Raw genomic sequence first — 16,116 nt, 5'->3', positions numbered from 1 at the left:
ACTACTGTTTACCACAACTGCTGCAGACAAAATTGTGCTGGCTATCAATGCGATCATGGTTGGTGACTGCGCAGTTATGAAGGCACACGGCCAGCTGCCAATGTAGTGTTATGCAGGGTGATAAACGCAACAACAAAGGCTCTAAAGGCACAATTAGGCATGAAGTGTTCCAGCATTCCTGTCAGACAAGTATCACGTATGATTTTCGCTGATGACTATGGCAATGCGAACACCGCTGCTTCGTTTTGGTTGGACGCTAGCACCATTCTTGCTCTTTTGCGTTGTACATTTGTGGCGTTTAATGCCTGCCGAGCTACCCTACTAAAACCAACTGTGTTGTGCTACTCCATGCATCTTTTTTTCAAATCCTCTGACTTATATGTCAATGTGCATGCTAGCGGCACCTGTCTAGCCCTTATCTACAAACAGGAGAGATACGCATGGGGTAAGTTACTGCCTTTGAGATACAAGTGTGAAAGCTTAGGCATGCTGCCCATTTTCGGAGGCTGGGTGGCTACAAGCTGCTAGCAGACTTATTGTGCAGCTCGCACGTTTCTGTTACGTACTGTGATGTGCTTTTGGGTAATAGAGATCCCTTGGATTGAGCACACTTCTTGTCCACAGTCTTAGTGACTTTGCAAGTGCAGAACCAGGGAAAACTTATCACTGGCTTGTGGAACCCTGAGGAGGGGCCTGCAGAACCCCTTGGTTCCACAGAACCCACTTTGAGAACCCATGCTCTAGAGCATTGTGGCGTCCATCATTCGTTTAGTTGAGTTCGTGTGGTTCAGTGCCCCCAGGATGACAAACGCTGGTGGGGGTTCTTCCGCAGGTGTGAGCTATGTGACGGCGCTACCTCAGACTCAGGCAACCGTAATGTACCCAACGCAAGCTGTCATGGCCGCTCAGACTGCCATGGCTCAGTTGCAGCCACAGCAGTTACAGCAACTACAGCAGCATCAACAACACCAGCTGCAACAGCAGCAGCTGCAGCAACACCAGCTGCAGCAACAGCAGCTGCAACAGCAGCAATTACAGCAACAGCATTTGCAGCAGCAGCAACTTCAACAGCAGCTCCAGCAACAACAGCTGCAGCAACAACTACAGCAGCAGCAGATTCATGAGGCTCAACAACAGGCTCAGCAACAGCTTCAGCAGCAGGCACAGCAGCAAGCAGAACAGCAACTTCTTCAACAGCAGCAACATGCACAGCAATTACAGCAGGCTCAGCAGCAGCAGCAACAGCAGCAGCAAGCAGAGGCAGCCACACTCCAAGCGTCTCGGCTTTTACTTCAGCAGCAGCAGCAGCAGCAGCAACAGCAGCAGCAGCAGCAGCAGTTGCAGCAGCCTGGCCAGCTCCCAGCTACACTACAACAGCCCTATCAGGTGCGTTCATCGGTGTAGGGATGATTTGCCATTACTTTCTGGCAGCATGTTGACATTTTGTGTGTATGTACAGCTGCAGCAAGGCCATCACATTTTGAACAGGTTTTTTTCCCCAAAAAATATTTTTTGCGGAGGGTTGTCTGGCTGACGGCCCAAGGGGATACAGGTAACGCCTGTCATGTTTTCCTGTTCTGAATGGTGGAGTGTGTAGCAAATTTTTCACAGATATGCACATATTAAGGTATGTCACCAACTCTTAAAAAAGCTCTTTTAAGATTTAAGTCTTAAAGTTATTACCTTTATGTTCATCTTATACAGGGCTGTTTTACTAGAGTATCAAGTGTGTTAAACAATTTTCTGTTTTTTAAGCTACAATTTTTTTTCCCACGATTGTAAATCTCTGGAACATAGCTGTTGTGCCAACAGCTATAACAAGTACAGAGGTTGTACATATGGTTCTGATCCATTAGGGTGTCTACAATAAAAAAATTTGCACGCACTTGGTCGTGTTGCTGCGAGGTTGCTCCACAGCCACCCCCCCTTCCTTTCCCGTTGCTTGCACGGGAGGAAAACTGCACTCGTGAGGCCACCATCCTTCTTGGCTCACCCTTCTTGGCACAGCGAAAGCATACAGCAGGTTGGGCACGATTGGATCTTATAGTCAAAATAGTTCAAGTCATATAGTTCAAGGGTTTGACATGAGGAATGACCAAGCATACATAGAAACAAGTCAGCAACAACAAAGAAAGGCTAATTACAAGAATGCAAAATAACTATGAATAACAAAGACAAACAAGTAGTAAATACAACACATATAGCAGTAAAATAAGTAAATGTGGACATGTGTAATACTCAGCGCAGTAAAAAAAAAGTTCGCATGATACACACATAAAAAGATTTCAATGCAGCACATTACAACATGGAAAGAGCAAGCCAGGCTTAACACTATTTCACACTGTATGCCAGAACTGCTTTAAATTTATCGTGGTCAGTGTTGTTTACAGCATCTACGAGTAACTTGTTCCAGTCTTTTACCATTTGGACGAAAAATGAATTCATATGTGCAGAAGTGTGGGCATGTGAACAGCTGACTTATGCGGAGCGATAGTCGGTGAGGTGGAGTGATGACGGCATGGTTAATTGACAAGTGATAAAGTTTGTGGTAAGTGGAAAGTCTCAAAATTTTGTGGCAGCATTCAAAACTGGGAAGATTGGCTCGGGATTTTAGTGCTGTACCGCTAGATAAGAGTATTCTGAATAAGGTAACCTTGCAGCACGATTTTGGACTTGATTCCAACATGTTTGAAAGGTTAATCTGATGGGGGTCCCGAATTGCGCTGGTGTACTCGAGTTTCATTCATGCCAGTGTTTGGTAAGCAAGTATTTTTACAGAGGACTGGGTGGAATGCAGGCTACGTCATGAATAAGCAAGGGTGTGGTTAGCATCGTTTGTGATGTTAATTATGTGAGACGACCATGTAAGATCACAAGACGGGCAGATGCCAGCTCAGTCTTCTTTGTATTGAGGGACATCAGCCACATGTTGCAACATTTTTTTTCGACATGATACAGATCCTCTTGGAGTTTGGTAGAGTCAAGGTTGTTATTGATGCTGTGGTAAATAACACAGCCGTTGGCGAATAATAAAATGTTAGAGGAGATATTATTAGGAAGATCATATATATATAAATTAGGAAAAGTAAGGAACCCAGATCCGTGCTCGGGGGCATGCCTGAGACAACGGGTGTGTTACGAGATGCATGGTTCTTAGCCCACACAAACTGCTGATGATTAGTAAGCAAGTCACGCACTTAATTTAGGACAAGGGGGTTAAGGGTTAAATCGGAGAGTTTCAGTAGAAGGCATTGGTGAGCAACTTTGTCAAATGTTTTCTCTAAATTGAAGTCTAAAAGCATGTCGGCAGGTACACTGATGTCTAGGCTGGTGCTGATATCATTAATGAACAGAGCTAATTGAATAGGGCACGAGCAATCTTTTAGGAATCCATGTTGGCAGAGGTGAAAAGAACTTACAGATAGTTGAAATTTCATGATGTGAATAGATTATGTGCTCCATTATATTTGAAGAAACACTTGTAATGGATATAGGGCGGTAGTTTTCTTGCGATGATTCGGGCCCATTTTGGTGCATGGGAATTATTTTGCCAACCTTCCAATCATTACAATGCCTATAGCGAGGGATTGTTAGACAATGTGCGATAAAAGAGCACTGGAAATGTATTTTGTATATTTTAGGACCCTTGCATAGATGCAATCGATTTCAGCTAATGCTGTTAGTTTGTTTTTGAGAACTGTGCAAGCACAAGGAAAACATGGACAAAAAACATAAGGCGCGTAAACGCACGCACACACAGGCGCTACTTCCAACAATTTATTTTTGATTTCGATGCTACTTTTATACATCACATAATCTGAGCACATTAGTGCGTAGAACACCAAGGCACTATGAGTCAACAATCTACACAAGCGAGGCTGGCACACCCAGAAAATCAAATTCTTTTCTTGTTGGCGCGATAGATGGCATGCTTATGCACATTTCACCCATCTTTTCTATTTCTCTGCTTCGATAATCTCTCTTGTAAGCTGATTCATATTTCGGCCAACAATTCTGCAAGTGTGAGACAACAGAACACAACCGCAACTCTTACAAATGCATTGCAAGAAAGCCACCGACCACATTTTTGACATTGTTACTGTGCACGTGCAATCGATTGCCAAGGCAACGGCTAGTTTGCCCTACATAGCTGTGACCACATGACAGTGGTAAGCAATAAATTACTAATGCAGCACCAACTACAAATTTTTTTTGCTTCATTTTGCAGCCAAGATTCTTATGTGCGTTTGGAGCCGTGACCTTGCACAGCTTTTCCAGCTTGTCTGCTGCTGAGAAGACCACATCTGCATTAGTTTGTTGAGCAATGTTTTTCATTATGGGAGACAGTGTGTATGTACGGCAACACACTTATGCGACTCCCGCGCTCAAACAGAGGTCTGGCCACAGTTTGACCAACATTGTTGTTGTCCCTCAGTTTCAGACACTCGGTTATCTTTATTATGCTGCTATCTTCAAATGTGATACGTACCGGGCATCTCACGGTGATCAGTTTTGGGGTAATCTGGCAGATTGCCTACGGGCTCCTCAGTAAACACTGAAGCAAACGTAGCATGTAGTATTTCAGCAACGTCCTCGTTTTGCATAGGAAAGTGGAGGTCATGACAGAGGATATAGACGGACAGGGTTTATAACTTGCCAGAATTGTTTAATATTGTTTTGCAACATAGCTGGTAAATGTGGATGATGGGAAGGAACGTTTCATTTTGGCAGCAAGAGAATGAAATTTCTTTTCTATGATGTGGCACCTACTGCATGCAGAAAGTGTGTTTTATTTGTTTTTTTGTTTTTAGTCGCTTTGACATGTTAAACCACGGTGAAGCTGGACGTTCTGTTATGGTGATGGTGGGGACGTATAAATCAACTGATTCTTTTAATTTTTCTATTATTTTCGACTCAACTGAATGCCAAGAGAAGTCATTGATAAAATCTATGCAAAAGTAGTTTAATTCTTTGTTAATGGCGCCATAGCCACCTTTATCCTAAAGTGTTAGCATTTTCGTTTGCTTTTTTAATGTGTGCTAGGTCACAAGATTATGTACCTTGAAATACTGCATGATCACTGAGGCCAGGCAAGTGCATGAGTGGTGTGATGTGATCAGCATGGGTTGTGAGCACGAGGTCTAGTACGTTGGGTGAACGTGCGCATTCTCTTGTAGCCTTCATGAAAAGCCGAGATAAGTTAAAAGTGAGGCATGTGTTAATAAAATCACTCTTGATGGAACGTTTTGACACTGTGAGGGTGATACATGACGTTGCTCCGTTTAGGCAATCACTCTCGGTTGCGTGGTGTGCGATTTGAGAGGTGCATTCACAAGCAGCCGCTTATATTTCAACCATTTGATGATCTGCGTCTAAGGAAGTTTCCATTTCTTGTGTCATTATTCCTTTGCAGCAGCAGTGAAATTTCATTATATTGAAATTGTGTATAAACACACTTCATTATATTAAAGTTTAAATACATGTTCTATGGACGAGAAGTTATGAAAAGTTATATATTTCGGTATGTCAAGAATTTCATCATATTAAAATTTGTTATATTGAGGTTTAACTGTATAACTTTATCCGGCAAGAACTTACTTCTTTTTGCATTAAAATTGCAACTGTTTTGTACTGAGGACATTTTGTATAGGTATTCCTTCTTTAATTATTGCTAGCTGTTTTGACAGTTATGCTACATGGCATATAAGAGGGTCTTCAGTTTGGGCCAGTATATGCCTTGGGAAATTGTCTGCACAGTTGCCCACTGTGGTGGCTTAGCGGATGTGGTGTTGCGCTGCTAAGCATGAGGTTGTAAGATCGAACCCTGGCTACGGTGGCTGCAATTCGATGGGGGTGAAATGCAAAAATGCCTGTGTCCCGTGAATTGAGGGCACATTAAAGACCGCCTCTGGTGGTCAAACTGAATCCGGAGTCCCCCACTATGGCGTGGCTCATAATCAAATCGTGATTTTGGCATGTAAAACTCGAGAAGTCATTCATTGCACATTACAATGGTTGGCAAGAGGCGCAGTTTAAAGACTGTACTGTCGAACCTCAATACAACAAACATCAGTATAGCAAAATCCACTGTAACGAGCATCCTAAACACCATGCAAGTTATCGTGCGATTTAGCGAGCTGATTTTCTTCCACACTCCCAATTCTGTATGGTTAATGTGTGTTATCTTTGTGACAAGAAAAGAGAACAATCTTGTCTGAAAGTGAAATCACCATTTGCGCATGTTTTGCATGCAAATGTAGCTGGAGGGTGGCTAAAAACACAAACTGGCACCCGGAAGGCAGAACTCGCTACTTGGTCATCTGTTGTGCCAGTGTAGGAGCCACACTGGGTGCACGTCACATTTGAGCACATTGTCTCGTGGATATGCTCCAAATGCATCGGCAGTGATTCAAGATATGGAAATATCAGCTGGAAGCGAGCTTATGAGGGCCTCAGCGATGACGAAAGAAATGGACGTAGCTATGTAGGCTTGTCAGGTCTGTATAGTGAACTAATATTTTGAATGGCATTATGGTGACCTTGGACTCTTGAGTCACTACACAGTTGTGTACGAATAATGTGGCAGTCTAGAATTGGTGGTACATGATGATACGTGCGTGAGCCTGGTGACAGAAGCCATTAGCAGTGGTTGCGGTCTGCACAAAACCATTGCGCTTAACGCAATCTCTGCTGTATGTGCCAGCACTTATGATCCCTTAATTATTTGTTGTATTTCTTAGTTGGATTCTACTCGCAAATCCTCAGAGCACTTTGCATGAAACTCTCGGAGCACTTTACTACTCCTGCTTGGCACAGTGGCACTATAGTACAAAATTTTGAATTTTCAGGGTTTCATTTATTTTGCCTGCACTTCATAGATTCAGTTAAATGCCACGACATATCTAACATGCGCTTGTTGTGTCGTCCATCCATCCGTGTCATTTCTTGTTGCGCAATATAATTTGAATATCTAACACACTATGGCATTGGCTCTCGCCATTTTTAACTGTTCACATTTAACTTCAATAATGAGCTTCCACTATCTTTGGCTACTGACTGAGGAACTTTTTGTGCAAACTTCTTTAATAATCGCATGAATAAAGCAAAAGAAAAAATTAAAATGTTATAGTAAAGAGAACTCAAAACCAAAACTTTTCCCATTGTTGTTTTTTTCATTGTATGTTATAATACAATTTACATATATGATCTACTTAAGTGTACAGATAATGAGCTTCCACTATCTTTGGCTACTGACTGAGGAACTTTTTGTGCAAACTTCTTTAATAATCGCATGAATAAAGCAAAAGAAAAAATTAAAATGTTATAGTAAAGAGAACTCAAAACCAAAACTTTTCCCATTGTTGTTTTTTTCATTGTATGTTATAATACAATTTACATATATGATCTACTTAAGTGTACAGCACAACAAATGAAATGTAAAATTTTGTGCAAAGGACTGTTGACACATTTTGTGCCATTTTTAGTGTGTGGTGCTTCACAGTACTGAACACATCAAGAGGGATATACTAAAATAAATGATTTTTTTGTTTGTGAAACAGAATTAGACACTTTTGTCTACTTAAAATATTCACTAATAAGATTGGTTTTACCACACCGGTTACTAGGGCATCTTATACGATGAGCAAAACGAGAACAAGGTAAAAGCGGGAGCCAATGTTTTGACTAGTGGACTTGTCTTTTTCAAGCCTTGGAAAAGACGAGTTCACTTGTTGAAACCTTGGCTCCCGCTTTTACCTTGTTCTTGTTTTGCCCATCGTATTGAATTTCCATTTTCTGCCTTCCCCGTGTTTTCCCTGGATTCTGGCATACTATGTTAGGTATGAATTTGTTGAGTGCGGTGCAAGTTGCACTCCTTAGTTCTGGGATATGTTGAACAGTACATAATTTAGTTGATGCTGTCAAGCCTGATGCAAGAAAGCAAGTTCATTATATCTATGGATTGTATTTTTTGACATATATATTTTTGAAATTTGGCAGGCCTTTATCAGCATTTATAATTCTTGAAAAATATGGCACTTGTCGGCACTCTTGCTTGGAAGGCATCACATTTAAAAGCAGAGCTTTCTTTCGCGAATTTTGCTGGGTTTCGGGAGTGTGCTTGCTGTGGCCTGGCTATTCTCTTGCCGAATAGGCCAACAAGCCACAGCAGAGTATGTGCATTGCTGGGTTCCTTGCACCACCACCTAATGGCGCTCGCATCTGCGGCAGTGGTGGTGCAAATTACATCCGAAAAATAACAGCTGAATCATTCCAAGGCAATGACGAGGTTGTTTTAGAGAAAAAAAGAGCTTGAGCGAGAACCAGGTGGAAGAGGACCTGGTGCTAAGAAATTTCAACTAGATGAAAGCCAAAGAGAAAATTCCTAAGCGTACAGTCACAGGGTTAGACAAGGTTCCCGTTAGGCTGATTGATGAACTAGGACCAAAAATTAAGGAAGCTCTGTTGAAAGCAGTAGAAAAATGCTTACAAGATAGGTGAATACCAGACAGTTGGCGACAAGGTAAAACGAATTTATTAAAGGAAAGGGGGAAAAAGATAGAATTCCCTCATATACACTGTTGACCATTACTAAAGTATTATACAGGTTAACAATGCTGGCAATTAAATTAAAACTGCAAGCATGGATAGAGAGTAATGACATGTTGGGTGAACATCAGAATGGCTTCAGGATTGGTAGGCATCTGGATGGTCACTTATTTGTTCTTATTCAGTGTATTGAAATATCCAGAGTAGAAAGGAGACCATGATAGTTGGCTTCTTTAGACATTACAGGAGTGCATCACAATGTAGACCGCAACATTTTGTGGCATATTATGAAACGGGAAGGCTTAGGCAGTGATTGTATACATATTTTGAGAGAGGTTTACCTCGAAAATACTGTTTGCGTTGAAAGGGAAGGGATGAGGAGCGGGCAGAAAGTTGATATCAACAAGGGTCTGAGGCAGGGATGCCCTTTATGATGAGCGAGCAAAAAGGAGGAGCGAGCAGAAAGTTGATATCAACAAGGGTCTGAGGCAGGGATACCCACTGCTGTTTATGATGTACATGGTGAGAATGGAGAGGGCGCTAGAAGGAAGCAATATCGGGTTTAATCTCTCATACAAACAGGCGGGTACAGTAGTAGAGCAGCAGCTTCCAGGTTTGGTTTATGCGGACGGCATTGTGTTGCTTGCTAGCAAGCAAACTGATATGCAATATTTGACTGATGCCTGTGAGCAAGAAGGTCAGAATTTAGGATTAAAATTTAGCATTAAAATCAGGTTTTACTGTATGCAATGAAAACAGTGAACAGACAGTGTTGATACATGGCCAGGAAATGCCTTGAGTAAAAAAATAACAAGTACCTTGGTGTGTGGATAAATGAAGGCGATAGATATCTGGAGACGCAGGAAAAAACGGTAATAGTGAAAGGGAAGAGAAATTACGCCATAATGAAACACAGAGTGCTATGGGGACAAAGTAGGTACGAGGTGCTCCGGGGTATGTGGAAAGGTGTAATGGTCCCAGGAGTTGCATTGGAAGAGTAGTTGTTTTCTTGAAGTCAGGGGTACAATTAGGACTGTGTGGCAACCAAAGGTCAGTAGGATGCCTCGTATTGGGCGCTCACGGGAAGACTACAAATTAAGCTTTGCAGGGTGATGTGGGCTGGACAAGTTTCGAAGTGAGGAAAGCGCAGAATAAAATTGATTTTGAGCAATGACTTGGCAATATGGAAGATAGTAAATGGGTTGCTAGAGTTTTCAGATGTTTATACAGCAAAACAGAGTAGAGGAAAAGAACTAGTAAGCTTACTAGCAACTATGCGACCGGTATAGTAAGTGACATGGCAACAAAGAGCATCAAACGCAAAGTCAGAGAGGCTGAGACAATCCCATGTATGGCGGCGATGAAAAGAAACCTGCTCTGAATAACTACCCAAGTGGAAAATTTGAAATCAGGAAAGAAACATTTTATGATAACTCAAAGGGAAGCGCTTTACTTTTCAAAGTGAGATCAGAATGCCTTAGAATGCGTACCTAACGAGCGAGGTACAATAAGGAAGAAGAACCATGCACATGCTGTCGTAAAGCTACAGAAACAATGGAATATGTTTTATTAGAATGTGAAAATATCTACCCAGCGGTAAGTTTAGGCTCCTCTGGCCTCCTTGAAACGATTGGGTTCAGCGATAACAGGGGGAAAGTAAACATGCCTGCTATAAAAATCAGTAAGAAGCAATTGGAAGTTTGGTGGCAGAAAAGTTGGGAGATCACAAACAAAGGAGGCATACAAGAACAAAGTTCCCAGTAGTGGTTAAGAAAGTTTGTTGCTGGGAATCTATTTTTTTTTTCATTTTAACTATAGGTAGAAGATTACGCAAAATAATAATGAAAGCCTCGTGGCGCAACCAACCACCACATTTCAAAGGAGATGCTGATAGCATCCATCCATCCATCCTTCCGTCCGTCCGTCCGTGGTGGTGCCGGTCGGGCGGTGGAAAAAAACAAACAAAATAAGTACCAGAAAGCTTGCCTTCTTGCATCACGGCAGTGGCATTGCATTAGCCTCTCTAGAATGCCTGAATAAAGCCTTCCGTGTCGCTTTGTGTGGACATTCAGTAAACACCAACTCCTGTTTTGACTCCATATGCACTCACACAGAGGTCCGCTGTGTATTTATTTATTTATTTTATTCCTCAAATGCCCCTGGAGAGTGGTTTTACACGAGAGGTGGGCAGCTTCAAAGAAGAAGGTGTTCGATAGCAGTCTTGAACTCGATCGCACTGGAGTGGTCCATCGCTTCTTCAGGCAGATCATTCCAGTCTCTCACTGTACGTGGGGAAACGAATGCAGATGGGATAATGTGTGCGCATGCTGGGGGTATACTGACTTTGAATGATTAGTCCAGGATGAATGGCGGTGAGCTGGTGATATGACGCTGTTACCAATCGGGGCATGATAAAACTTGCGATATAGAATGAGCCTGGACACTTGACATCTCGTTTCTAGACTGGAAAGATTCACATTAGATTTTAGCACTGTGACACTAGTATATGAAGAATAGTCATGAAAGATAAATCGGGCTCCGCGGTTCTGGACAGATTCAAGCGTGTTAGAAAGGTTAGTATGATGAGGGTCTCAAACTGAGCATGCGTATTCAAGTTTTGGCCTTACCACAGTTTGTAGGCAAGAGTTTTTACCGAAGGAGGGGCAAATTTCAGATTTCGCCGGGGGAAGCCTAAGGTGTGGTTAGCCTCGTTATTTTTAGCGATGTGAGAGGACCATGAAAGATATTGTGTCCTAGCTATTTATAACATGTTACAGATGATATTACTGAGTTACCTAAGAGATATGAGAGTGCTACATAAGAATGCCGATGATGGAAAGAGATTAATGAGGTTTTATTTATATTTAATGACTAACCATGCCTTACACCATTTTTCAACTGTTTGTAAGTCACGCTGTAGGACAGGGATATCTGAGCTGCTGTAAATGGGTCGGTAAATAACACAGTCGTCCGCAAATAGGCGTTTGTTAGAAGATATATCGTTAGGAAGATCATTAATGTAGATTAAGAAGAGAAGGGGGCCAAGAACAGAACCTCGAGGAACCACAGAAAGCACAGGAGACAGAGGAGATGAAAAGTTATTTGCAAAACGAACTGTTGCCGGCCAGTCGGAAAACTGCGCAACGAATTATAAATTAGGGGATTGAGATTCAGGACTGAAAGTTTCAAGAAAAGACGATTGTGGGGAACCTTATCAAAAGCTTTCTCGAAGGCTAAAAACAATGAGTCTACAGGTATATTAAGGTCTAATTGGGAACTGATGTCATTTATAAAGAGTGCAAGTTGAGTATCGCAAGATAAATTCTTAAGAAATCTGTGCTGACTATGATGGAAGAAGTTAGAAATTAGAAATCTCATGATGTGGGAAAAGATGACATGCTCCATCAGTTTGGAACAAACACTGGTAATGGAAATTGGCTAGTAGTCAAGACATAATGTTGAAGAAGCTTCCAGCCTGTCTTCCAGTCCTGTGACACCACTCCAGACGTCCAGACGAGAGTGACTGCTGAAAAATTTGTGATAAGATGACACTAGTGACATCTCTTGTATCTTTAAGCACTTTTGCATTAATTTCGTCAATACTAGCTGATGAAGTTAGCTTCAAAGATTCTGTTAGACTGCAAATTCCATCAGGTTCAAACGTGATGGCTGGCATGAGAGGATATTGAGGGTTAGTAAACTAAGGAAGATTTCCTTCAGGTTCTTATGTAAAAACTGAACAGAATGTTGAATTAAGTGTTGTTGCGAGTTCAGTATCCGGGATAGGGACGCCATTTTGGTCAAGTATTTTGGTCAATTTCCTTGGGCATGGATTGACAATCTTCCAGAATTTATTAGGGTTATTACGTAGTATATCGGGAAGTGAGGTTGAAAAGAATGACCGCTTAGTTTTGTTAGCTTGTGACTGAAACATTTGGTCAATGCAGCGGTACTTTTCCCATGCGCATGACATGTTAGATTGCTTGGCGATACGATAAAGCCTTTTCTTTTTATTGTTCAGGCATTTTAATGCATTATTAAACCAAGGGGATGAGGGCCGTTCAGTTACAGTGATGGTAGGAATATGAGCTTTCGTTAGTTCCGGCATTTTGGATTTAAACATTAACCAGTTATCTTCAACGGAACGACAAATGAACGTTTCAAGAAAGGAGTAACTGAACTGACTTAACTTTTCATTGAACGCCACATGATCACCTCTGCCGTAGAGCGTAATGATTTTTCTTATTTTGGGGGATATGCTATATGAAATTGATAAGTAGCGTGAATTACAGCATGATCACTAAGCCCGGGCAAAACTGTTAGCTCAGAAAAGTTGTCAGTATGCGTGGTAAAGAAGAGGTCGAGCAATCTGGATGATTGATTTATATGCCTTGTTGGGTTGAAGATGAGCTGAGATAAGCCGAACGTAAGACACATGTTGAGAAATTCACTTTCTGTGTTGTGTTTCGATAATGTCAGTGCTATGTCAGACCATACTTTTGTTGGAAAGTTGAAGTCACCAAACAGAATGATTGGCGCATTAGGAAAAGAATGTGTTAGAATGTAAAGTGCCTCATGGAAGCATGCAACAAAGCTTGAATCTGCATCAGGAGGACGGTAACAAGATCCTAATATTAAGGGTGGGTGAGAATTTTTAGTGCACACAAACAGTATTTCCAATGGAGAGGAGATATCAATTTTGAAACAATGAAGGTTGCTGCTAGTGGCTATTAACACTCCTCCTCCTCGCCTCACACCACGATTGCAACGGAAGATATCGAAGTCGGTTAAGGCAATCTGAATTTCGGTGTTGTCAATGGTTGTGTTTAACCAAGTTTCCGTTAGAATGAGAACGTTGCTATCTGTCGTGGAAATAAGGTTAGAAACTGAGTCGAGCTTTGGCAAAATGCTTCTTATGTTAGTATATAAAATCGAAAGAAGACATTTTCTTTGTTGTTCACCAGTATCATCTTTTAGCTATGATGGTCGTTGGATTACTTTGTCCGTAGAATGATCATATACATAGGTGGTGCTATTCATTATTAACCTGTTGTGATGAACCTTATAATGTTTGCCTTGAGGTTTTGCAAATGCAACAAGTTTTTTGCGGGCGAGCGGAGTATTTGGTGAATAGTCTGATGATACACTGAAATCAGTATCTTTAAATTTACCTGAGTTTGCCAAAACGCGCTCTAACTTCGAAGTTCGCGAACTTGACAATTATAGGTCTTGTTTTGTTTACATCAAAAGAGCCAATCCTGTGTGTGTTTAATGTCAACTGGCTGCAAATCAACGTTAAGCTTTGTTTTGCATAGTTCAATCAGCAAACCCTCGGCTTTGTTCCGAGTTTCTTCCAAGTGGTTGGTTATGCTATAAAATAGAAGGTTTGATCTGCAGGCATGATCTTCATAGGCATCCATGTTTGACGAAAATTGATATAGATTCCAACTTGTTGGATCTGCTGCATTTTTTGCCCTGTTACCACATCCCTATTGCTTATTCCACTGCTGGACACGCTACCTGATGTGCATACACAGGAAGAGCGGGGAGTAATCTATGTGCACAGAGCTGCCTTATTCAATCAATCCCTTTGTCATGACATGGTTGGCAAGGCCCCCAGAATTCGAGCAAGCTTTGGGCAAGGCTGGAGAAAAGAAAAAGGCCCCTCATCCAGACACCCCATTCACACTCCTACATAGTGAAAGCTGCTGTACTGGCTGAGTGCGAGTAAGGGGTACCATGTACCATCCTTTAAGGATGATAAAAATGCGAAAAAAAAAATCTTTAAAAAGGAAAATTAATATTATTTCCGTGCAAATAAGTCTGACGATCATATAAAGCTAGACCACAGGAAAAATTTCTATCAGAAACTTACATTTTACTCTGTAAACAAATTTTTGTTTACGCTGCAACAAACGTGTGCATCACTGCATATAGTTAGTTTTTGCTCCTAAAATCAAGTGCAAACAATTCTGAGGATCATATAAGGCAAGATCTTGCAAAGAAATTCTGTCTGCAAGGTGAAGTTTATTAAGAACAAAAAGTTTTTTACACTGTAATGAGAGTGAATTTCACTGTACACAAGTGAGTTTAAGCTTTGAGCATCACTCAACAGCTCCTTGTGCCACTGGATGTTTACACAAGCACAAAATGATGACATGCTTTACAACAAGCACAAAATAAAGCATGTCATCTAGAAGAAGCGCAGAGCAACGCAGGCGCTCGTCATCTTCAGTCCTGTACAAAAAAACAAAAAGGTGCTGGAAGAGCTAGTCTCGCCATTTGTCTTTTTGGGATGTTTTGTTTACCGAGCTGAGCTTGTCTTCTGTCCTTAAAGGGTTAAAGGACAACTGACAGCAAGATTTTTGTTTGTGACTTTTATGCTTTATGAGTAGGTCTGTGTCTGACCATCACGAAATGAAACCACAAGTGTTCCAGTGTGACGTATATGTAATGCTAGAGTTGTTAATTGTGATAAATTTTAACGTCGCTTTGTGACACGCTCCCAAAACCATAAGAAATTAGCACCAGACCAAAGGCGGTCTCAATTGACCTGACATGTGGTCTTGTGTGCTCAAGAACTGGTGATGTTAAGGAGGTTGCAGTTGCAGAATTCGTCTACTAGTGGCAAGTGTGTTACACCATTCATCGGCGTCAGAATCATGGTAATTTTCATAACCAGGAAGTACAAAACAAACGTCTTTGCATGACGCTTCTTTGCTTTACACGAGTATGTCACCATGCGAGTGACAAACAGTTTACAAAAGGATACTGTTCGATGACTTGCGGCTCCAGTGGCAGCCGCTGATCAAGCCAAGCCTACTTGCTGGCCGTCGCAGTTGACGATGCTTGCGATCCTGCTGCAGCTCCTCAGTAGAGCACTTATTTTTGCCAACATGATTGAAGTTTGCACAATTATATTGTGCTTTAATAAATTCAGTTTGTTTTCTTGATGCCGAGGGTATGAAGAGCAAACGTGTAAGCTGAGGCGAAATTATCTCGCATCACAGCTCTCCCGATCACGCTCATGTTTTAGTACTAGGCACTGCTTTGCAGAACAGACACACTTTCAACATAACTTTATTCTATTAGTTACTATTTCGTGTTAGAAATAAACTGTAGTTGATTTTTATGCCTGTGTGAGCAACGATAAGACGTGAACGCCTCGCCTCGGCTGTTATGATGGACTGGCGAAAACCAGCCTGCCACTGGTGCCGCTCTGTTCAGATATCACATAGTCTGTGCGACTTGGTCGTTCGTACATCGTCCAATCCAAAGCCACATTGCGTTGGAACTTGGCAATCTGTTGCGTGGAGTATTGGTACAAGTCAGACGCCAGATTGTACCATGTGTCTCTTGCAAACAGACGCACAACCCTAGCAGCCACTAAATGTATCAAATTGATCACGATGTCGCGAGATTCTGCCAACTTGGATGAGCATTCTCACTTACTTTAAACCCATATTAAAACACTTTCTAGGCAACATTCGCCATCAATACTCTGTCAGATTTACCTATGTGAGCAATAGAACTGAGCTACATGAACATCTCGAGTTTGAAATTTTGATG

The 16,116-nt window shown here is 41.6% G+C and overlaps 1 protein-coding gene across 2 annotated transcripts in view; it reads left to right on the top strand.

The window, feature by feature from the left end:
* LOC126543003 (uncharacterized) overlaps nucleotides 1–16,116 on the top strand; it is a 68,759-nt gene that overhangs the window by 32,862 nt on the left and 19,781 nt on the right. For both annotated transcript variants that reach the window (XM_055077560.2, XM_055077561.2), the window contains exon 12: nucleotides 833–1,386. In XM_055077560.2, the coding sequence (XP_054933535.1) occupies nucleotides 833–1,386 (554 nt within the window). The remainder of the gene's footprint in view (nucleotides 1–832; nucleotides 1,387–16,116) is intronic.

Source organism: Dermacentor andersoni, chromosome 2 (genome assembly GCF_023375885.2).
Source record: "Dermacentor andersoni chromosome 2, qqDerAnde1_hic_scaffold, whole genome shotgun sequence".
In the NCBI taxonomy this organism is placed as follows: Eukaryota; Metazoa; Arthropoda; class Arachnida; order Ixodida; family Ixodidae; genus Dermacentor; species Dermacentor andersoni.
Note: the sequence above shows the minus strand (reverse complement) of the source record. Positions and strands in the feature narration are given on the sequence as shown.